The sequence below is a fragment of the Heptranchias perlo genome, chromosome 35, assembly GCF_035084215.1.
Source record: "Heptranchias perlo isolate sHepPer1 chromosome 35, sHepPer1.hap1, whole genome shotgun sequence".
NCBI lineage: Eukaryota > Metazoa > Chordata > Chondrichthyes > Hexanchiformes > Hexanchidae > Heptranchias > Heptranchias perlo.
Genome location: NC_090359.1, coordinates 24,641,990 through 24,665,515, shown reverse-complemented (window position 1 = coordinate 24,665,515; position 23,526 = coordinate 24,641,990). Strand labels below are relative to the sequence as shown.

Genomic DNA, 23,526 nt, shown 5'->3' with positions numbered 1-23,526 from the left:
CGGTGGGAAGGGGCTTTCGTTTCGCCGGCTGTCTGAGGGGGGTCCGTTCGAAGGGACGGATAGTGCGCCCGGCCCCTGCAAACAATTGGGGGACTGTACCGTCCGTCGTTCGGAGCACGCGTCTTTATTCCACCACCCGCCCCCCAACCTTGCCACCCTCGGACTTTCCCAAACACCCGGAACGGATGTAGCGTGCGTCGGTGACGTGACCTGCGACGTTGTTCCGCAAGAGACTCGCGTCTACAAGAAATCGCTCCGCAAAGCGGTCAGTCGAGGCGCCGTCCGCTGCCCCGTGTTGTCTTTTTTTAATATAACGAGCGCCGCAGCGCCAAGTGATCGGAGGTCGCGGTCCCTCGAGTTCTTTTGCAGATCAGTGGCGTCGATAGGGCGCAGGGCAGTCGATGAGACGGACGGAAAGTCATCGACCTGTAGAAATTGCAGCACAGAACGGGGCCGGTTAAACCCATCGGGCCTGGGTCAGAAATTGCTGTCGCTGTTTGTACCTGTTTCTCTTATCCGTCTCCCAGTAGCTCAGTGTCTGTCTTCCTCTTGTCGTTCCTTCCTTTTTTTTTCCTCGTTTCTCCCGTCCCCCTCACCCTCTCTCTCTTTTGTTCCTTCCCCTCTCCCTTCTTGTTCCTCCCCTTCCCTGTCCATGGCCGACAGGGGATGTCTCCCCCAGTGGGCCGTGCTCTTGAGGGTTTGGCAGTGATGTTGGAGTGTGGTTCAAAGCTTTTGTTTTATTTAAAAGTGTTTTCCGTATTTCCCAACGAAAGGTGATTTCGGGTTTGGATCTGGCGGGCAAGGAAGGAGTTAACAGAGCCTGGTTTGTTCACCGTCTGTTTGGTTCCTCAGCGGGCTGTGCTGCCAGTCTCAGAGCCCCTCGTTCCCACTGCTGCCTGATGTGCTATACCATGCACAGCACGGTTTCTATGGTAGCCTCCTGATCTGGGAATTATCTTGCCTCAGCTTGGCTCAGATGGGAGTTGACAGCAGATGTTGAGAGTGGGGCTTATGTTTATTGTGTCAGCGGCGAGTAAATAAGCATTATGGTCTCTCCAGGGAGTGCGATGTGGGCATTCGTTTTTTTCTGTATGAAAAACGACTGCCCTCCGAGAGAGACTTTGGCCGAAACTTGAGAGAGGTAGAGTTTAAAGAGGGTACTCGGGAGTGGAAGTTACTCTCTTGCACCCTCCTCTGCTCAGTCCTTTCTTCCCCTTTTAATGGACCTTATAAAAGTGGCAATATGCTCAAGAGCGGGAGGAGTGAGTGAACACTGCCTGTGTGCTACTGTCTGTGGGGGCGATGGGGAGCAGGTGCGCGCGAGGGGGCAATGGGGAGCAGACTCGAGGGGGCGATGGGGACCGGGCGTGTGTGTGTGAGAGAGTCTGTGTGTTGTGTAGTGTAGAGCTTTGTTTGTGCTCTCACCCTTGGGGGAGCGGGGACAGTAGCAGGACGCGGCACTCCAGGGCTCCTGTGCCAACAAATACTGACTTCCATTGACGGTTCGGTTTTTGGGTTGGGGTGGGGTTAAATTAATTGCCATTGTATTTTCCAGTAAAGTTTTAACAAAATATCTAGGTGGTAACAAGGCCACAGTTCTCACTGTGACTGTGAAACTCTCTTCGTCCATTGGGAGGTGTTGGGCGGGTGACCTGGTTCCTGAAGAGTCCGGTCAAAGAATGGACAGGCGGGTGAATCTACTTTGCGTAATTTTAAGGAAACCGCTCAAATTTAATTCCAGGTGCCGCTGACGCTCAAACCTGAAACTTCAGACCATTTTAACCAAACGTTCCTCTATCTTGTTAACCCTCTAGTTAACGGTTTACCTCGGCAAGAGGGATTTCGTTGACCACCTTGACCATGTCGATCCTGTTGGTAAGTGGTCTGCCACCATCTTTTGAGCAATGCTTGTGCGGCCTTAAATCCTTGGGAGGGAGCGGTGTTGGGGAGAAGAGCTGCATGTGTGGAATCGTAAAACTTTACAGTGCAGAAGGAGGCCATTCGGCCCATCGTGCCTGTGGCGGCTCTCTCTCAAAGAGCTATCCAACTAGTCCCGTTCTCCCGCCCCTTCCCCGGACCTTTCTAAATTTTTCTTTCCCAAATATCAATCCGCTCCCCTTCGAAAAGCTCTTGTGGATTCTGCTTGCGCCACTGTTTCTGGTTGAATTTTCCTTCTCTTTACGACCCTCTGATTTTTGAAACCCCCTCCCTCCCTTTTGTTGATCTTAAAATTTCTGCCCTCCAGTTACCAACTCACCGGCCAGTGGAAATGATTCTTCACCGATTTACCTTCCCAAAACTCCCAGAGCTCTCCCAACTAATCAGGGCGACGGCGCTGCTTTTTAAGGGTAAACGTCAGGGTTTTTGTCTGGAGAGAGTGAACTTGGCATATCTTTTGCCACCTCCCGGACGGACTTGCCTGGGGTTTGAAAATTCTAATCCTCGTTTTCAAATCCCTCCACGGCCTCGCCCCCTCCCCTATCTCCTCCAACCCTCCGAGATCTCTGCGCTCCTCCAACTCCGGCCTCTTGCCCATCCCCGATTTTCATCGCTCCGCCGTTGGCGGCCGTGCCTTCAGCTGCCTCGATCCCTAAGCTCTGGAATTCCCTCCCTGAACCTCTCCGCCTCTCTCTCCTCCTTTTTAAGACGCACCTTAAAAACCTACCTCTTTGACCAAGCTTTTGGTCACCTGTCCTAATATCTCCTTATGTGGCTCGGTGTCAAATTTTGCCTGATGATGCTCGTGTGAAGAGCCTTGGGGGCGTTATACTACGTTAAAGGCGCTATATAAATGCAAGTTGCTGTTGTCCTCTGGGGCCTGTCCCTGTTTTACGATGCGACGTAGAGGAGGAGCGGCTCCCCCGCGTTTAAATTGCGTGGCGATCCAATGGCAGGTTCCATGTCCCTGACCAAGCTCCGTTGACCAGTCAGAGGCTCTATGTGAATGCAAGTTGTTGTTGTGCTGACCAGGCGTGTACCCGGTGAGACTTTAACCGTTGTCTGATCTGCTGCCTCTTCCAGATGGAGTCGTGCTGGTGGATCCAGAATACCTGAAAGACAGACGAGGTGATTGGATAATCAAATGCCCTTCCTGTATCGCCACGCAAATGTGCGGAATTGGCTCAGAGCAGGCGGCTGCTTTATCTGACGTCAGCTCACGTGGCCCAATAAAGTTGGGGTACAGAACTTGCCCCCCTTTTATATTTGCGGAGAACGCCGTGCGTTGCTGGCGATCGCTTTAAAATGGAGGCTTGGGGAAAGATGGAGAGTTGGCGGTGAAGGCATTGACTGCTCCTTCGTCATTTGGGGTTATGTCTGAATTCACATCAGGACCGAATAAGCCAACTTACGCTCCCAGTGGGGGAGTCTCGCTGGGTGGGAGTGAGGGTCTCTGCCCCGTGCTCCCGGTGGGGAGTCTTGCTGGGTGGGAGTGAGGGTCTCTGCCCCGTGCTCCTGGTGGGGATTCTTGCTGGGTGGGAGTGAGGGTCTCTGCCCCGTGTTCCCGGTGGGGAGTCTCGCTGGGTGGGAGTGAGGGTCTCTGCCCTGTGCTCGCTGGGTGGGAGTGAGGGTCTCTGCCCTGTGCTCGCTGGGTGGGAGTGAGGGTCTCTGCCCTGTGCTCGCTGGGTGGGAGTGAGGGTCTCTGCCCTGTGCTCGCTGGGTGGGAGTGAGGGTCTCTGCCCTGTGCTCGCTGGGTGGGAGTGAGGGTCTCTGCCCTGTGCTCGCTGGGTGGGAGTGAGGGTCTCTGCCCTGTGCTCGCTGGGTGGGAGTGAGGGTCTCTGCCCCGTGCTCCCGGTGGGGAGTCTCGCTGGGTGGGAGTGAGGGTCTCTGCCCCGTGCTCCCGGTGGGGAGTCTCGCTGGGTGGGAGTGAGGGTCTCTGCCCCGTGTTCCCGGTGGGGAGTCTCGCTGGGTGGGAGTGAGGGTCTCTGCCCTGTGCTCGCTGGGTGGGAGTGAGGGTCTCTGCCCTGTGCTCGCTGGGTGGGAGTGAGGGTCTCTGCCCTGTGCTCGCTGGGTGGGAGTGAGGGTCTCTGCCCCGTGCTCCCGGTGGGGAGTCTCGCTGGGTGGGAGTGAGGGTCTCTGCCCCGTGTTCCCGGTGGGGAGTCTCGCTGGGTGGGAGTGAGGGTCTCTGCCCCGTGCTCCCGGTGGGGAGTCTCGCTGGGTGGGAGTGAGGGTCTCTGCCCCGTGTTCCCGGTGGGGAGTCTCGCTGGGTGGGAGTGAGGGTCTCTGCCCTGTGCTCGCTGGGTGGGAGTGAGGGTCTCTGCCCTGTGCTCGCTGGGTGGGAGTGAGGGTCTCTGCCCCGTGCTCCCGGTGGGGAGTCTCGCTGGGTGGGAGCGAGGGTCTCTGCCCCGTGCTCCCGGCGGGGAGTCTCGCTGGGTGGGAGCGAGGGTCTCTGCCCCGTGCTCCCGGCGGGGAGTCTCGCTGGGTGGGAGCGAGGGTCTCTGCCCTGTGCTCGCTGGGTGGGAGCGAGGGTCTCTGCCCCGTGCTCCCGGCGGGGAGTCTCGCTGGGTGGGAGTGAGGGTCTCTGCCCTGTGCTCGCTGGGTGGGAGTGAGGGTCTCTGCCCTGTGCTCGCTGGGTGGGAGTGAGGGTCTCTGCCCTGTGCTCGCTGGGTGGGAGTGAGGGTCTCTGCCCTGTGTTCCCGGTGGGGAGTCTCGCTGGGTGGGAGTGAGGGTCTCTGCCCTGTGCTCGCTGGGTGGGAGTGAGGGTCTCTGCCCTGTGCTCGCTGGGTGGGAGTGAGGGTCTCTGCCCCGTGCTCCCGGTGGGGAGTCTCGCTGGGTGGGAGTGAGGGTCTCTGCCCCGTGCTGCCGGCGGGGAGTCTCGCTGGGTGGGAGCGAGGGTCTCTGCCCCGTGCTCCCGGTGGGGAGTCTCGCTGGGTGGGAGCGAGGGTCTCTGCCCCGTGTTCCCGGCGGGGAGTCTCGCTGGGTGGGAGCGAGGGTCTCTGCCCCGTGCTCCCGGCGGGGAGTCTCGCTGGGTGGGAGTGAGGGTCTCTGCCCCGTGCTCCCGGCGGGGAGTCTCGCTGGGTGGGAGTGAGGGTCTCTGCCCCGTGCTCCCGGCGGGGAGTCTCGCTGGGTGGGAGCGAGGGTCTCTGCCCCGTGCTACCCACTGCGCCAAGGCCGACACCTGGACCTGTTGATTTGATCGCCGTCTCTGTTCGCGTGTTGTGTTTAAGTGAGGCTCTGTGTTGTTTGCGCCGCAGTGTTCGTCACTCTGACCTGCGCGTTCCGTTACGGGCGTGAAGACCTAGACGTGCTGGGGCTGTCCTTCAGGAAGGACCTCTTCATTGCGACATTCCAGGCGTTCCCTCAGCTGCCCGAGGAGAAGAAGCCTCTGACCAGGCTGCAGGAACGACTCATCAAGAAACTGGGGGAGAACGCCTACCCCTTCTTCTTCACGGTGAGTAAGCAGGCTGGCGACCCGTCCACTCTCTAACTGCCTCGTGTGTCTGTGGGACTTGAATCCCACGGCCCTTACGACTCCGAGGCGAGGTTATTACCACTGTGATCGCCAACTCTCCGTGTTTGTCCTGGAGTCTCGAAGATTAATCTCTCGGGAGAAAACTCATAGGGGCGTTAGAAGGAAAAAAAAAGTTGTTTTTCAAATACTTTATTCATTAGTTATAAAAAGTTTTGAAGATGTGGGGGAAAAGTCCTGTTTGATTGACATCCGGTCTGGTAACGAGAGAGTCTGTTCACTTTCCAATTGGTGCAGGAAGGCAGAGAGGACTGACGTGTCGGGCGACCAATGGCGGGGGCGGGGCGGTTAGAGGCGGGAGGTCACGAGCGATGAAACCTCCAGGAAATACGTCCAACCAGAGTTGGCGACCCCGAGTTACCGCTGAGCCAAGGCCCACGCGTTGAAACTTAAAGGGGAAGAGGGCGCTTTGCGTGTCGCGATCGCGGCAGTAACAGAGAGTTTCTCAATCTGTGTGTCTCTGCAGCTCCCGCAGAACCTGCCGTGCTCCGTCACCCTGCAGCCAGGACCTGAGGACACTGGGAAGGTAATGTGTTTTTTTTTTTTCCCCTCTAAGACAGTTTGTTAATCAGACTGAGTAAGCGGACTCTGAGTAATTTGCTCCCCTTCTCTCCACCAGGCCTGCGGCGTAGATTTTGAAATTCGAGCTTTCTGTGCGAAAACCTTGGAGGAGAAGATCCACAAGAGGTGAGCCCGCGCAACGCAATCATCCCACGTGCCCGCGCTGGCTTCGAGATTCGACTCTGTGTGCTTCCTGCATCAAACTCGGGACTCGATAGGGTACATACGGAGAAATTGTCCCCTCCGGTGGGGCAGTCCAGAACGAAGGGGGTAATCAATAATCTTAAAATTGGCGCTAGGCCGTCCATGGCCGGAATCGGGAAATTTTTTCAAGCGCGTGGCAGTGGATATCGGAAGCTTTTTTTCTTCCCCCTTAAAAAAAAAGACTGTGGACGCTGGAGGACAATTGGAGCTTTCAAAACTGAGATCGGTAGATTTTTGTTGGGTGAGGGTATCCAGAGATATGGAGTTGAGATGAAGACCATAAGAGATAGGAGCAGGAGTAGGCCATTCGGCCCCTCGAGCCTGCTCCGCCATTCAATGAGATCATGGCTGATCTGATTTTTACCTCAACTCCACTTTCCCCGCCTTTTCCCCATATCCTTTGACTCCCTCACTGATCAAAAATGTGTCTAACTCAGCCTTGAATGTGTTCAATGACTCAGCCTCCACAGCTTGTTGGGGTAAAGAATTCCAAAGATTCACAACCCTCTGGGAGAAGAAATTCCTCCTCATTTCCGTCTTAAACGGGCGACCCCTTATTCTGAGACTATGCCCCCCCCTAGTTTTAGATTCCCCCATGAGGGGTAACATCCTCTCAGCATCTACCCTATCGAGTCCCCTCAGGATCTTGTATGTTTCAACCAGCCAGGATCTAATTGAATGGTGGAACAGGCCCTGCCGGCAGGAGCTAGACCAACAACAGACCGAGACGTCTGTCTTTAATCTCTGGCTTGGCGGGTGGTTTCAAAACTGTCGTTGCACAGTTTCGATACAAAGCTAGGTGGGAAAGTAAGCTGTGAGGAGGATGTAAAGGCGATATAGACAGTTTAAGTGAGTGGGTGAGAAGGTGGCAGATGGAGTATAATGTGGGGAAATGTGAAATTATTCACTTTGACAGGAAGAATAGAAAAGCAGAATATTTTTTAAAAGGCGAGAGATTAAGAAAGTTTGGTATTCAGAGGGATTTGGGTGTCCTTGTACATGCATCATAGCAAGTTAACATGCAGGTACAGCAAGCAATTAGGAAGGCAAATGGTATGTTAGCCTTTATTGTAAGGGGGTTTGGAGTACAAGAGTAAGGAGGTCTTGCTGCAATTATACAGGGCTTTGGTGAGACCTCACCTGCAGTACTGCGTACAGTTTTGGTCTCCTTACCTAAGGAAGGATATACTTGCCTTAGAGGGGGTGCAGTGAAGGTTCACTGGATTGATTCCTGGGATGAGAGGGTTGTCCTATGAGGAGAGATTGAGTAGAATGGGGCCTATACTCTCTGGAGTTTAGAAGGATGAGAGGTGATCTCATTGAAACATATAAAATTCTGAGAGGGTTTGACAGGGTAGATGCTGAGAGGTTGTTTTCCCCTGGCTGGAGAGTCTAGAACTAGAGGGCATAGTCGCAGGATAAGGGGTCGGCCATTTAGGACTGAGATGAGGAGGAATGTCTTCACTCAGTGGGTGGTGAATATTTGGAATTCTCTACCCCAGAGGGCTGTGGATGCTGAGTCGTTGAATATATTCAAGATTGAGATCAATGGATATTTGGACATCAAGGGATACGGGGATCGGGCAGGAAAGTGGAGTTGAGGTCGAAGATCAGCCACGATCTGATTGAATGGCGGAGCAGGCTCGAGGGGCCTGAGGGCCGACTCCTGCTCCTATTTCTTATGTTCCAGCACCCAGCTCTCAAAGTGCCATTGCCTCCTCTGTTGGCTCCTTTCTCCTCGCTCAAACCCCCACACGGTGATCTTAACTCGGCCTTGAGAGTGCGGCGCTTGGATAAGTCGAACGATAGCTCGTTGTAGCGTTGATTTGGAGCAGGGGGGCGTGCGACACAGCCTTTTGGCAGTGCGGCTCGATGGGCACCGGACTCGCAAGTTAATTTGAGTTTAGTGAGCAAACCCGACTGTAGCGCAGCTCAGACAAGATGTTTGCTGTCAGCTAAAACTACCCGAGGGCTAGGGAGACACTGATCGTGTTTACTGATACATCGCAGCTCTTCCTTGTGTGTGTGTGTGACACACACACACACACACACACACACCACTTAAAGTGCAGTCACTTACATAAGCCAAAAAGCGATAACCATTAACATCAGTTTCAAAGTCACTGCTTACAGTGTTTTAAGTGTTCTGTTTATTTCAGGCAGAAATAGCTACACATACTGCCAAATGAACAAGTGTTCGCCGTCAGATATTGGCACAGAATTGATCAGATTCAGCAAGGTTCGAGCTAGAGCAGTGGTTAGTGTAAACGTTAACTCCCGGGGACCCCCCCCCCCCTGCTGTAAACACTGACGCACTCCCGGGTGCCCCCTCGTAGACGCTGACGCGCTCCCGGGGGAGCCCCCCCCCATAGACGCTGACGCGCCCCCCTGTTCTAAGTCCTGAAACAGCGTCGGATACCCAAAGGAAATCAGTGCTGTTGTTGAAGAAAATGTTTGTAAAAGGGCAGAAATGATGTGTTGGTTAAACGACAAAGCCGGTGATCTGGGGGACCCCTGTTCACCAGAACCCCCAAAGTTCCCTCTTTTATCCCCCCCACCGGGCACAGCAAGTTCTTTCCTTAGGATCACTTATCACTGCCGATGGGTCGCTCTTTTATTTCAATGCAGGAATTCCGTCCGTTTGGTCATCCGGAAAGTGCAGTATGCTCCGGAGAAACCTGGGCCGCAGCCGATGGCGGAGACCACCCGGAATTTCCTGATGTCCGATCGGTCCCTACACTTGGAAGCTTCGCTGGACAAAGAGGTCAGTCCAGAGAAAGGGTGTGAGTGGTCGGTTCAGAGAGTGAGAGAGAGAGAGGCCTCACTAGTGGTCAGTCCAGTGAGAGAGAGAGGCCTCACTAGTGGTCAGTCCAGTGAGAGAGAGAGGCCTCACTAGTGGTCAGTTCAGAGAGAGAGAGAGAGAGAGAGAGGCCTCACTAGTGGTCAGTTCAGAGAGAGAGAGAGAGAGGCCTCACTAGTGGTCAGTTCAGAGAGAGAGAGAGAGAGGCCTCACTAGTGGTCAGTTCAGAGAGAGAGAGAGAGGCCTCACTAGTGGTCAGTTCAGAGAGAGAGAGAGAGGCCTCACTAGTGGTCAGTTCAGAGAGAGAGAGAGAGAGAGGCCTCACTAGTGGTCAGTTCAGAGAGAGAGAGAGAGAGAGGCCTCACTAGTGGTCAGTTCAGAGAGAGAGAGAGAGGCCTCACTAGTGGTCAGTTCAGAGAGAGAGAGAGGCCTCACTAGTGGTCAGTTCAGAGAGAGAGAGAGGCCTCACTAGTGGTCAGTTCAGAGAGAGAGAGGGGCCTCACTCATGGTCAGTTCAGAGAGAGAGAGGGGCCTCACCAGTGGTCAGTTCAGAGAGAGAGAGAGGGGCCTCACCGGTGGTCAGTTCAGAGAGAGAGAGAGGGGCCTCACCGGTGGTCAGTTCAGAGAGAGAGAGGGGCCTCACTGGTGGTCAGTTCAGAGAGAGAGAGGGGCCTCACTAGTGGACAGTCCAGAGAGAGAGAGAGAGAGACCTCACTAGTGGTCAGTCCCAAGTGGCCCTGGCTGGGGGTCAGCACTTGACTTTGGGGGAGCCATTTTAACTTATCCCGCCTGAGGAGAAGCCGACGACCGAGTGCATCGCTGGTTTCCCATTGCAGTCAGTGGCGAGTGATATCGGGCCGGGTGTAAAACCAGCGTTCCACCTGAACCCGTGGGTTTCCCGCCCACTGAGTTAGGTTAAAATGACCCTCTACGTCTTTGATAGATGTCGGGCAGCCTCTTGGTTTGGGGGGGGCGGGGGGGGGGGGTGTTGGGATGGCGAATGTCTCCCTAATTCTCGTGTTGCTCGTGTTGCAGCTTTATTACCACGGAGAGCCCATCAGCGTCAACGTGCACGTGACCAACAACTCCACGAAAACCGTGAAGAAGATCAAGATTTCAGGTGAGTGCTCGGCCTTGTGACGCACCCCGGGAACGCATAGGGCCGGGAGGAGGCCGTTCAGCCCCTCGAGCCTGTTCCGCCATTCAATTGGATCATGGCTGATCTGTATCTTAACTCCGTTTACCCGCCTTGGTTCAGTAACACTTACTTGCCTTACCTGACAAAAAAAAAAATCTATCAATCTCAGGTTTGAAATTTTCAATTGACCCCCAGCCCCAACAGCTTTTTAGCAGGGGGGGGGGGGAAAAGAGAGTTCTAGATTTCCGCTCCCCTTTTTGTGTGAAGACGTGCTTCCTGACGTCACCCCTTAATGGCCTGGCTCTAATTTTAAGACTATGCCCCCCCACCCGCCTTGTTCTGGACGTTATTTACTGTATCAACTCCTTTAATCCTCTGAATTGGATCACCCCTTAATCTTCTAAACTCCAGGGAATACAAGCCTAGTCTATGCAATTTAACCCTTTTAGTACCTTTTGTGTTTCGGACACGTTTAGCTGTCACCTAGCAACGGATGGAGCTTTAGCGTCTTGGCGGGACGCCCCTCTGCCTCTTGGGTCGCTGCTAATATAATTAAAATAAACGGGACGATGTCTGTGTATTAGAATATCAGACACAGGAGAATCACTCAAGTACAATAAACATCCGATTACTGATCTCTAGCCTCGTTGTCATTTTTAAGGGTTTTTTTTTGGGGGGAGGGCATTTTTTTCCACAGGAAAGATTTGGCGGGAAACAGAAAGTTGGGTTTTAAGTGTGGGGTATTCACTTTGTCGTTTTTGGTTTTGTAAAGAGGGGTTCAAAATTCACACTTTTCCCAAAGACAGAACAAGGAGCAATTTGATAGACTGTCTCAGTAACTGAGAAATACCTCACACGTCCGCTGGGCGGTCCGTGGTCCCAGGAGCTCAGCGGGGAGTTCCCGATGTGAGCCCTTCCCCTCCAGGTTGTGAACAGAGGAAGATCTAAAGAAACAGAGACCCCATCGGTCAAGCTTTGGAACAGAAAGCTTGCAAGGGCAAGATTCTACGATTTCATGTCGGCAGATTTGAAGGGGAGGGCGGGGGGACAGAGCCTGAGGAGAGGGAACCGTTAACAACGTCGGCCGACGTGGGGGCCAAGAAGGGAAGTTGGGCGATCGGCGGTTTGGTGGCGAATGGAGAGAGCAGGAGGTGGGTCTCGTGGCCAAGATGAGCTCGGAGAGGGCATGAGGAGAGATAGGAGACAAACGAGAGAAGGGTGCGAGTTCAGGGCAAGGGGAGAGCCTTGGGGCAAGTTTCGCTCGGTGGGCTATGGGGAAGTGAGGGAAGCGGCAGAGGCAGCTGAACGGGCAGTCTCAATCTCGGTGACGAAGTTCATGAGCTCCACACGTTTTTTTTGTTGGAGGTGAGCGTGGAGGAGGCAGGGAGAGGGGTTTAGGGAGATGGTTTTAAGTGAAGAGAAGACGGGGAGTTATCTTTGCATTCCAGGATGGTCCTGGAATAGTGAGCAGTTTTGGCAGAGGAGAGCAGGACCCGATAGTGCTTTATGTGGTCCAGCCAGATCTGGCCATGAATGGCTAAACCAGTAGTCCATCATTAACGTTCAAGTCTGCGTCCCTTGGACTTAAGAGAGTGGAGATGAGAGCCGTATCGGGGAATGACCGGAGTGTGAGAGAGTAATGGTGAGAGAGTAATGGTTTTAATGGGGAGAAGGGCATCAAAGGTGGAGGTGAGGGTGTGATTGAGCAGAGCAGTAGCTGCAGAAATGTTGTGGTGAAAGGAGGGCCAAAGGCTAGATGGTTGGAAATTTGAAAGTGCCTTTGTAAGTGACCTGGGGAAGAGTTTTTTTTTTCCAGGGGCAGACACAGAAGGAAGTGGGGTTGGGAGGGGGATGAGTGGAATGGGATACAGGGAAGTGATCAGAGATGGCCTTATCAGCGATTACTTTTGGATTAACCCAACTTGGGCTGAGGCTAATCGTGAAGTTAATGGCCTTTGGAGGTTATGGATAAGTCCTTGTATCTGACTGAGCCCAACTTGGTAAGTTTTTTTTTGTATGTGTTAATCACCCTTCTTTCATTCTGCGACGTCCGGTGTGACTGAGATCCTGTGTCTCTGTTCCTTTTCGTCCTTACAGTGCGACAGTACGCTGACATCTGTTTATTCAGTACAGCCCAGTATAAGTGTCCTGTGGCTCAGTTAGAGGCCGAGTGAGTATCATTCCCTTTTCCTCTTATTTCTGTACAGCTGTTTGTGGACCCAGCGCCAGGTGTGTTGAATTCGGTTTTAAAAAGAAAAGTAATCTAGACATGGCTAGGCCACTTCAGAGGGCCGTTAAGAGTCAGCCACCTTGGTGTGGGACTGGAGTCAGGTACAGGCCAGACCAGGTGAGGGCGGCGGGTTTCTTTCCCTAAGGGATATTAGTGAATCAGTTCGGTTTTTACGACAATCCAACAGCTTCGCAATCAATTTTACTGATCTCGGCTTTTTATTTCCAGTTTCATTTTGGCTAACTGAATTCAGGTTCTCAAGCTGCCCATGGTGGGATTTGAACTCAACATCTGGATTGCCAGTCCGGGCCCCTGGATTACATCAGAACATAAGAAATAGGAGCAGGAGTAGGCCATATGGCCCCTCGAGCCTGCTCCGCCATTCAATCAGATCATGGCTGATCTTCGACCTCAACTCCACTTTCCCGCCCGATCCCCGTATCTCTTGATTTCCTCGAGTCCAAAAATCTATCGATCTCAGCCTTGAATATATTCAGTGACTCAGCATCCATAGCCCTCTGGGGTAGAGAATTCCAAAGATTCGCAACCCTCTGAGTGAAGAAATTCCTCCTCATCTCGGTCTTGATTGGCTGACCCCTTATCCTGAGACTCTGCCCCCTGCTTCTAGACTCTCCAGCCAGAGGAAACAGCCTCTCAGCTCCTACCCTGTCAAGCCCCCTCAGAATCTTATATTTCAATGAGATCTCCTCTTCTTCTTCTAAACTCCAGAGAGAATAGGCCCATTCTACTCAACCTTTCTTCATAGGACAACCCTCTCATCCCAGGAATCAATCTAGTGAACCTTCGTTGCACCGCCTCTAAGGCAAGTAAATCCTTCCTTAGATAAGGAGACCAAAACTGTGCGCAGTGCTTCAGGTGAGGTCTCACTAAAGCCCTGTACAACTGTAGTAAGACTTCCTTACTCTTGTGCTCCAACCCCCTTGCAATAAAGGCCAACATGCCATTTGCCGTCCTAATTGCTTGCTGTACCTGCATTCTAATGTTTTGTATTTCTTGTACGAGGACACCCAAGTCTCTCAGAACACCCAACATTTAATAGTTTCTCTCCATTTTCAAAAAAAATACTGTTTTTCTATTCTTCCTACCAAAGTGAATAACCTCACATTTCCCCACATTATACTCCATCTGCCACCTTCTTGCCCACTCGCTCAACCTGTTTGTATTCCTTTGCAGACTCTTCGTGTCCTCCTCACAGCTTACTTTCCCACCTAGCTTTGTATTGTCAGCAAACTTGGGTACATTACACTCAGTCCCTTCTTCTAAGTTATTAATATAGATTGTGAATAGCTGAGGCCCAAGCACTGATCCTTGCGGCACCCCACTAGTTACAGCCTGCCAACCTGAGAATGACCCGCTTATCCCTACTCTCTGTTTTCTGTCCGTTAACCAATCCTCTATCCATGCTAATATATTACCCCCAACCTCATGAGCCCTTATCTTGTGTAACAACTTTTTATGTGGCACCTTATCGATTCCAAATATACTACATCCACTGGTTCCCCTTTATCTACCCATTCTCAAAAAACTCTAATAAATTTATCAAACACAATTTTCCTTTCATAAAACCATGTTGTCTCTGCCTAATCATTTTATGATTTTCTAAGTGCCCTGTTACCACTTCCTTAATAATGGTTTCCAGCATTTTCCCGACGACCGATGTCAGGTTAACTGGCCTGTAGTTCCTTGTTTTCTGTCTTCTCTCCTTTCTTGAATAGCGGTGTTACATTTGCTACTTTCCAATCCACTGGGACCGTTCCAGAATCTAGGGAATTTTGGAAGATCACAACCAATGCATCCACCAACTCTGCAGCCACCTCTTTTAGAACCCTAGGCCATCAGGTCCAGGGGGTTTGGTTGGCTTTTAGTGCCGGTGCGGGCCCCGTCTGCGTTGATTTAACCAATAGCAGCCCACTCACAGGTTTCTCTTGGCGTACTGTGCCTCTGAGAGATCGGATTGGCTCCCCGTTGCTCAACCTGTTTTGTAAACGTCTGCGATTCTGTTCCCAGTGACCAGGTGTCTGCGAGCTCGACCTTTTGCAAAGTGTACACCCTCGTTCCCCTGCTGGCCAACAACAGGGAGAAGCGTGGCCTTGCGCTGGACGGGAAGCTGAAACACGAGGACACCAACTTGGCCTCCAGCACCATGTAAGTCTGCTGACCCGCAGTGAGAGCAGAGATGTGACTGCACTCTCTCTGGAACGGGCAGGGTTCGAACTGTCTGCAGGTACCTGGGTTTCAACACGGTGCAGACAGACAGGGAGGAGGTCTGTCTCATTAATGGAGCCGAGCAACTCGTGCTTGGGTGTGTTATACAGCCCCCTAACCCCCACCCCGGTCACCCTGTCTCCTCGCCCACTCTGTTGCACCCCCCCCCCCCTTCCCCTCGCGGCCCCCCCCCCCTTCCCCTCGCGGCCCCCCCCCCCCTTCCCCTCGCGGCCCCCCCCCCCCTTCCCCTCGCGGCCCCCCCCCCGCTTCCCCTCGCGGCCCCCCCCCCCCCCTTCCCCTCGCGGCCCCCCCCCCCCTTCCCCTCGCGGCCCCCCCCCCCTTCCCCTCGCGGCCCCCCCCCCCCTTCCCCTCGCGGCCCCCCCCCCCCCTCCCCCTCGCGGCCCCCCCCCCCCTTCCCCTCGCGGCCCCCCCCCCCCCCTTCCCCTCGCGGCCCCCCCCCCCCCTTCCCCTCGCGGCCCCCCCCCCCCCCTTCCCCTCGCGGCCCCCCCCCCCCTCCCCTCGCGGCCCCCCCCCCCCCTCCCCTCGCGGCCCCCCCCCCCCCCTCCCCTCGCGGCCCCCCCCCCCCCTCCCCTCGCGGCCCCACCCCCCCCCTCCCCTCGCGGCCCCACCCCCCCCTCCCCTCGCGGCCCCCACCCCCCCCCTCCCCTCGCGGCCCCCACCCCCCCCCTCCCCTCGCGGCCCCCACCCCCCCCTCCCCTCGCGGCCCCCACCCCCCCCCTCCCCTCGCGGCCCCCCCCCCCCTTCCCCTCGCGGCCCCCTTCCCTCCCTCCCTTCCCTTCGCGGCCCCCAATTATTTTCTTTGATTAAGTATTTTGATTAAATATCCAAAGTTAGTTGGTGAGCTAAGGTACACGGCAGGTTGTGAAACGCTCGCTGTTTGTGTTACAGAGTGAAAGAAGGCGCCAACAAGGAAGTGTTGGGAATCCTGGTGTCGTACCGCGTGAAGGTGAAGTTGGTGGTATCGCGTGGCGGGTATGTTATAGCAGCGTGGGAAATGCTTCAAATCCTGGTCGTGGATTAACTCGACGTTCGGTTCTGTCCAGTGAGACGTGAGCCTGAAGGGATCGGATCGGGGTGGGGTCAGGAGTGGGAACCCTGCCTGTGTTTAGATTGATACCTGCCATTGCTGAATGTTAATGGGAGACCCGAAAATCACCATATCATGAGAGACATGGACCCATGGGAAAATGGCCTCGTTTTTAAAAAAAAAATATACAGGCTCTGATTGTCCAGTTTAACATTTTAGAATGTCCTTTTCCTTCCCCTTTCCCCGTATTCTCTCTCTCCTTCCCCTTTCCCCGTATTCGACGCTCTCTCTCTCTCTCTCTCTCCCCCTATTCTCTCTCTCTCTCTCTCTCTCTCTCCCCTTTCCCCCTATTCTCTCTCTCTCTCCTTCCCCTTTCCCCCTATTCTCTCTCGCGCTCCTCTCTCTCTCTCCTTCCCCTTTCCCCCTATTCTCTCTCGCGCTCTCTCTCTCTCTCCTTCCCTTTCCCCCTATTCTCTCTCTTTCTCTTTTTTTTCCCCCCCTTTCCCCGTATTCTCTCTCTCCTTCCCCTTTCCCCGTATTCGTGCTCTCTCTCTCTCTCTCCCCCTATTTTCTCTCTCTCTCTCTCTCTCTCCCCTTTCCCCCTATTCTCTCTCTCTCTCCTTCCCCTTTCCCCATATTCTCTCTCGCGCTCTCTCTCTCTCTCCTTCCCCTTTCCCCCTATTCTCTCTCTTTCTCTTTTTTTTCCCCCCTTTCCCCGTATTCTCTCTCTCCTTCCCCTTTCCCCGTATTCGTGCTCTCTCTCTCTCTCTCCCCCTATTTTTCTCTCTCTCTCTCTCTCTCCCCTTTCCCCTATTCTCTCTCTCTCTCCTTCCCCTTTCCCCCTATTCTCTCTCGCGCTCTCTCTCTCTCTCCTTCCCCTTTCCCCTATTCTCTCTCTTTCTCTTTTTTTCCCCCCCCTTTCCCCGTATTTTCTCTCTTCCCCCCGCCCCGCCCCCCCCCCCGGTCCCTTTTCCTGTTCCCCCTTTACCCGTTTTATACTGCTTGTGAATCTCTACCCGATCCGTTCCAATGGAAGCACATGGTTCACCCTGAGAGGTTTTCTAAACACTATTGTGTAGATTTAATGTCTGCAAATGACGGCAATTTTTGCCTGCTCAGTCCCAGTGGCCGGTGTTACTGCTTCCTAAACCTGTACTAGATTGGAGCGTTCCTACTGTGCGTGGAGCACCCAGAACTGAAGAACCAAAGGTAGATTGCACCTGGTAGGATCTTCATTCTCTGAAGGTTTCGTTCTGTGCCCAGTGTCAGCCGTGGCTCAGTGGGTAGGCAGGCTTGGCTCAGTGGGTAGCAGGCTTGGCTCAGTGGTAGCAGCTTGGCTCAGTGGGTAGCAGGCTTGGCTCAGTGGGTAGCAGGCTCGCCTCTGAGTCAGAAGGTCGTGGGTTCAAGTCCCATTTCAGAGACTTGAGCCCATAATCCCAGGCTCTCACTCCCAGTGCCAGTGCTGAGGGAGCGCTGCACCGTCGGAGGTGCCGTCTTTTGGATGAGACGTTAAACCGAGGCCCCGATGTCCTGGGGCCAACATTTATCCCTCAACCAACATCACTAAAGCAGATTATCTGGTCATTATCACATTGCTGTTCGTGGGATCTTGCTGTGCGCAAATTTGGCAGCCACGTTTCCTACACTGCAGCAGTGACTGCACTTCAAAAAGTGCTTCATTGGCTGTAAAGCGCTTTGGGACATCATGAGGCCGTGAAAGGCGCTATATAAATGCGAGTTCGTTCGTTCTTTAACCCCACAGGTCCAGTAGGGATCGAGCACGGTGGGGTATCCACGTTGGGCAGTTCAGTTAGTTCCAGTGTAGCTTTGGGTCAAACATGACCTGGGAGTAGATGATCATTCATGACTCCACGAAGACATGTCACCCCATGTGCTCATCGTGAGGTTTCCCCAGAATCTTATCGAGTTGGGCGATGTGTGAATCCGTGTGTGAAAGATGGCCTCTTGGGAGGAACAGGGGACTTTGGACCTCTGGTTCCAAAGCTCTCCACCACTGGGGGTTTTCCTCGCCTCGTGTCTGGGTCTGTTGTAGGCCAATCGATAGAGATTGATCGCTATGATTAGTCAACGACTCCATTATCGTTGTATCTTGCGACTAACCAGGACGGTAGAAGGTGAACTAGATCGACATTGGTCTTTATTCGTGAGCAACTCCTGTGTTCCCATGTATCATTGAATGAATTACCAGGTGGGTAATCTGTCTTTTCCCAATGAGACTAAATTCTGAAAGATTGAACAGGCTGGAGCTCTTTTCTCTGGGGGAAAAAAGACCGAGGGGTGTCCTGATGGAGGTCTTTATAAGGTAGACCGTAGAGAAGATGTTCCAACTTCGTAGAATCGTGGAAGTTTACGGCACAGAAGGAGGCAATTCGGCCCCATCGTATCTGTGCCGGCCGAGAAAGAGCCATCCAGCCTAATCCCACTTTCCAGCTCTTGGTCCGTAGCCCTGTAGGTTAAGGCTTGTGGGGGGAGACCAAACTAGAGGCCACAAATATAAGATAGTCACTAATAATCCAATAAGGAATTGAGGAGAAACTTCTTTACCCAGAGAGTGGTGAGGATGTGGAACTCGCTCCCACAAGGAGTAGTTGAGGTGAATAGCACAGATGGATTTAAGGGAAGCTGGATAAACACATGAGGGAGAAAGGAATAGAAGGATACGCTGATAGGGTGAGATGAAGTAGGAAGGGAGGAGGCTCGTGTGGAGCATAAACACCGGCATAGACCCGTTGTGGCCGAATGGCCTGTATCTCTGCTGTAACGTCTGTGTAATTCTACGTTAATCCGGCTTTCCTACTTTGCTCTCGTTCCAGGGATGTGTCGGTGGAGTTGCCCTTTGTGCTGATGCACCCCAAACCAATCGAGCAGCCCGTTTCCCGGCCACAGTCAGGTAAGGCCGTCACCTTTGACCTTTTGACCTGACTTACTAGCCTCGGTGTATTTATCTCCCGGGAATTCTGCGCTCGAGGCGGGTGTTGATCGAACCCTTTCCATTGAAGGCACTCGGTGTCAGCGTCAAGCCCTTGTAGGTCGCCTAGAGCATGGATTAAAATGGAGAGTAAAGCTCTCTCTACTCTGCTCCAACGATGCGACAGCCCCCACCTCCTATTGTACCAACGTGATACTTTGCCATTTCCCGCACCGGCCGTCCCTGTGGGCCTCTTTGAGCTCGGATTACCAGTTGGCCAGGAGTTGGGGCAGTTTCGCTTTTGCCGTGGGCCCCATGCCCACCAACATCCGGGGGCGGGGGGGGGTGTGCGGGGGGCGACTGTCCCAAATTCCCAAATCACCTCGTCGGCCTTGGCTGGATTTGAAGGTGGCTCCCAGAGGGGAAAGGACAATGTCTGAAGATCAGGGTCTCCTCATATCGAAGAGTGGGAAAGACAGACTAGTGCAAGAACCGGACTGCTTGAGATGGGGGGGGGGAACGGGGAAGGGGTGAGGGTGAAGAGGGCAAGACTGAACGCGATTGAGTTTTATTTTTTGTGTTCTGCCTTCCAGTCCTACCCGAGTCAGAAGCCCCGGTTGACACAAACCTGATCGAGTTCGAACCCAAGTAAGTAGAATTTCCTTCCCAGAATCTTCCCACGATAGCAGCAGGACCCTACTATCAGGCCAGAGGCGTAGCTAAACGTTAAATTCAATTCCCTCCATGGCCCTCGCCCCCCCTCCCCTATCCCTGTAACCTCCTCCAGCCCTACAACCCTCCGAGATCTCTGCGCTCCTCCAATTCTGGCCTCTTGTGCATCCGCCACTCCCTTCGCTCCGCCATTGGCGGCCGTTCCTTCAGCTGCCTGGGCCCCAAGCTCTGGAATTCCCTCCCTAAACCTCTCCCCCTCTCTCGCCTCCTTTAAAACGCTCCTTAAAACCTACCTCTTTGAGCAAGCTTTTGGTCACCTGTCCTAATATGGGTGGAGGAGGAGAAAAATCAGGAGGGGGCCTCACAGTCCCGATTGCTGCCCAGAAACCCCAGGATCGTGAGTGACTGTGATGCTCCTGTCGTCGAATAGCATTTATATAGCGCCTTTAATGCAGTAAAACAGCCCAAGGTGCTTCACAGGAATGTAATCAGACAAAATTTGACACCGAGCCACATAAGGAGATATCAGGACAGGTGACCAAAAGCTTGGTCAAAGAAGTAGGTTTTAGGCACCGTCCTAAAGGAGGAGAGAGAGGCGGAGAGGTTTAGGGAGGGAATTCCAGAGCTTAGGGCCCAGGCAGCTGAAGGCACGGCCGCCAATGGTGGAGCGATGGAAATCGGGAGCAAGAGGCCAGGGATGGAGGAGTGCAGAGATCGGGAGGGGGCGAGGGCCATGGAGGGATTGGAACACGAGGAAGAGGATTTTAAAATCGAGGCGTTGATGGGCCGGGGGGTGCCAATTGGGTGGGGTACTCTTGAGATGGCGGGGGAGAGGTGCGTGCCAGTGGCTGTGGGATGGCACCTTTAAGAGAAGAGGGGAAAGAAAAAGTGGAGGGGATCAAAGGTCTTATAAAGGAACTGAAACCAACGGAATGAAAAGTGACAACTGTTTGTATTGAATTATTTTCTTTTCTGGTAAAGGGGAGGGAGGGTCAGTCGGTTCCCAACTCTGGTTGGACATATTTCCTGGAGGTTTCATCACATGACCTCCTGCTGCCAACTGCCCCGCCCCCGCACTCCCGCCATTGGTCGCCCAACACGCCTTCCCACGGCCAATCGGAAAGCGAGCAGACTCTTCATTGCCCGATTGGATGATTCTTGACTGTCAGTCAAACAGGCTTTTTTTTTTTCGCATCTGCAATATTTTTATAAACGGAAGTGTTCAAACAGAACGAAAGAGAGAAACACACACTTTTTTTTTTAATGCCCCAAAGATTTTTATCTCCTCGGTGTTTGCTCTCGGCAGATTCCTGGAGGCCCGCCTCGGACTCCTGGAGGCTCCAGGACATTCCAGGAGGGTTAGCAACCCTAATCCCCCTCCCCCACCCCCCCCCCCCCAAGCCCTGGACCCCCCCTCGAACGTGCAACGCCGTTTAATCTCGTGGTTTTTCTTCTTTTTTTTTTTCTCTCTGCTCCTCCAGTTTCTGCCAAGACGACGACATCGTGTTCGAAGACTTTGCCCGCCTACGGCTGAAGGGACTGAAGGACGAGAAAGATAACGACGACCAATTCTGTTAAAGTGGAACCGCGAAGGGGGGGGGCGAGGGCGGAGCGGGGTGGTGGGGGGGGAAAGCGGGGCTAAAAAAAAAAAGACCCACCCCCACCCCCAAAAACGTCAAAGCAATCGAGCGTGGGTCGGCGGCTTAGAGAGAGAGAGAGAGAGCGCGCTGGAATGGGGTGGCTTGTTCACAAACCTTTACCAACGAAAAGTCATTGTTTTTACGTCTGTGTGGGAGATGTCACTTTTTAGAATGTTTATAGACTAACACTGAATTAAGGATCCTTTTTTTTTCTCCTTTTTAAAGTCCGGAGTTCGGTGTCCTGTGAGAGTCTTTTTTCATCCGATGACCACATTGTGTGTGTGTGTACACGTGTCTCCTTTGTCGAATTAGCTGGGTTCATTTATTTTTTTCCTGTGTGATTCTTCAAAGACAAACACAAACAAATAATCCCTCGAGCTGTGTCCCCTCGTCTCTTCGGGCGTGAGAGTCTTGGTTCGCAAGGGAGGTTGTGTGAGAGGGGAGCGGGTGTAACGGGATAGTCCGGTCCCGGTCGTAATCTTCTGCTGAATTGTTCCAGTTGTTGGGTTTAGGGGGGGCGAGACGAGGTGAATGAGGGACGTTTACAAGCCCGAAAACCTCCTGCCAAGTCGGCGTCGAGCAAATCCAACCCCCACCCACCCCCCCCCCCGGCCTGATTTTTTAAAAAAAATGTTGCTAATCGCAGAATCTGGTTGAGTGGCTCTTCAACCGGGTGATGCTACCGCCACTGTCTGCAGCCTGTGTTGGCAGGAAGCGTAACGCGTCTGGGTGCCTGAGCCCGAGCCGGCCGCAGGGAGCGGTCTCTGGGTGAAGTGAGGGGGCTGAGCAGCTCCGAGACCCCATTCTGCCTTGGGACGATGTTTTGTAAGCTCGCCGGCGCGCTCCGCTGGCAGAAACCAAGTATTGCGGGCACTGTGTGGGCTTGTGCATAGATATCTCACTGGTCTTTTGGTGCTTCTCTCTCCCTCGTTTAATGTAGAATTTTTATTTTTCTTTAAACTGTTCAATGTCTGTTTGAGCTCTGAGAAGGTTCAGGGTTACCCGTCCTGGATCGTGGAGTTGCGCAGTTTACGGCACGTCAAGTAGTGAATGATGCTTCGTAAACTGTTCTCATTTGGTATCTGCTCCCATTCTTCCCCCTCCCTTCCGTCCCCCAACTGAAGGCGGTGAATCACACTGACTGGGAGGGGAGTGCGGTCGCAACGCCAGGGCATAAAGTGTAAATGTTAGCAGTGACAACCCGGCATCATCCCTTCACCATCCAATGGGAGAACTCCCCCGGGGCCTCCGACAGCGCAGCGCTCCCTGAGTACTGGCACCCGGGGAGTGTCGGCCTTGGATTACGTGCTCCAGTCTCTGGAGTGGGATTCGAACCCACGACCTGCCGACTCAGAGGCGAGGGTTTCTACCCACTGAGCCGCGGCCGACACTTGCAATGACAAGCCTTCGCTCCCTTCCTCCCTCCCTCCCTCCCTCTGCAGATTGGGCTGTTCTCCGACTTGGGAGCTTTTTATGTTTTGGAAAGCCTTCTCTGTTTATTTGGTAGGTGATTTTGTTTGGTTGTCCTTTGGGTGCGTTCACTGTGTTTGGAGGGGGTGGAGGTAAAATTCCTCTTAACTAATCCCGGGCGGGGAGGATGTCCAGCCCTTTCTCCGCGATTACCGCCTGGTGAACAAAATCGCCGCCTTCGAAATCGCACGTTTCAAAGTGGCTTGTGCCTGCGATTCTGCTAGTGAGACCGTTGATAGTACAGGTACTGGCAGGGGGGGGGCTTCATTCCCATTTCTCCCCCCACCCTCCCCGAACTTAATCGCTGTACAAAAGTTCGATTTTTAATAAAAACTTGAAAGTACACATTGGTCAGGACAGGGTCTAGATGGCGAGAGAGAGAGAGGCAGGAACAGCGATGAGATGTCAGCAATCCTCGGCTTTTTTTTTGTTGAATGTTTCGTTTTAAAATGTCGGGGGGTTTTTTTCTCTCTCTCTCGGGGATGTGGGTGTCGCTGGCAAGGCTGGCATTTATCGCCCCCACCCCCCCTCCATCCCTGGCTGCCCTCAGAGGATGGTGGTGGGTCATCTCCTTGAAACGCTGCAGTCTGTGCGGTGAAGGTGCTCTCGCAGCGTTCCAGGATTTTGACCCGGGGCGACGAAGGGACGGACGATATGTGTCCCGAGGTGGGGTGTTGGTGTGGCTCGGGGTGGGGGAAACCTGGAGATGATGGTGGAGATGATGGTGTTCTGTTTGGGATTAACTGTTTAAGAATTCATTTCTAACAACTCAAATGTCTGTCAAAAATATCACGCTGTAAAAGTTTTTTTTAAAAAAAAAAGGAACACATTTTAGAAGTTGGAACTAGTTCTAACTTCAAAGTAACTTGTGCTATATAATTTGTGTATATATAAATAATCTGTATAAAACAAAAAAAAAACATTTTGATGTGAACCAGACAGGGCCCAGGCCTTGACATAGTTTTGCGTTTGTTGTCACGGGAACAATTCCCACGTCAGAACAGGAAGGGACAGAGGCTGCGACCAATTTTGTTTTTGGCGGGGGGGGGGGGGGGGTGGGAATGGTTAAGGGGGGGGAAGAATGACAGCGTCTGCTTTTTCAACTGCCCACTGACGGGTAAGACGGCGCCTGAATATTGTA

At 53.4% G+C, this 23,526-nt stretch overlaps 1 protein-coding gene across 2 annotated transcripts in view; it reads left to right on the top strand.

Moving 5' to 3' along the window:
* LOC137302476 (arrestin red cell) overlaps positions 1-20,921 on the top strand; it is a 107,387-nt gene extending 86,466 nt beyond the window's left edge. For both annotated transcript variants that reach the window (XM_067972166.1, XM_067972165.1), the window contains 13 exons: positions 1,815-1,875; positions 3,022-3,066; positions 5,193-5,389; positions 5,934-5,993; positions 6,087-6,154; positions 8,861-8,996; positions 10,068-10,152; positions 12,268-12,340; positions 14,429-14,566; positions 15,536-15,619; positions 18,509-18,585; positions 19,197-19,251; positions 20,757-20,921. In XM_067972166.1, the coding sequence (XP_067828267.1) occupies positions 1,815-1,875; positions 3,022-3,066; positions 5,193-5,389; positions 5,934-5,993; positions 6,087-6,154; positions 8,861-8,996; positions 10,068-10,152; positions 12,268-12,340; positions 14,429-14,566; positions 15,536-15,619; positions 18,509-18,585; positions 19,197-19,251; positions 20,757-20,853 (1,176 nt within the window). In that variant the 3' untranslated portion in view covers positions 20,854-20,921. The remainder of the gene's footprint in view (positions 1-1,814; positions 1,876-3,021; positions 3,067-5,192; positions 5,390-5,933; positions 5,994-6,086; positions 6,155-8,860; positions 8,997-10,067; positions 10,153-12,267; positions 12,341-14,428; positions 14,567-15,535; positions 15,620-18,508; positions 18,586-19,196; positions 19,252-20,756) is intronic.
* Positions 20,922-23,526: the final 2,605 nt, after the last annotated feature.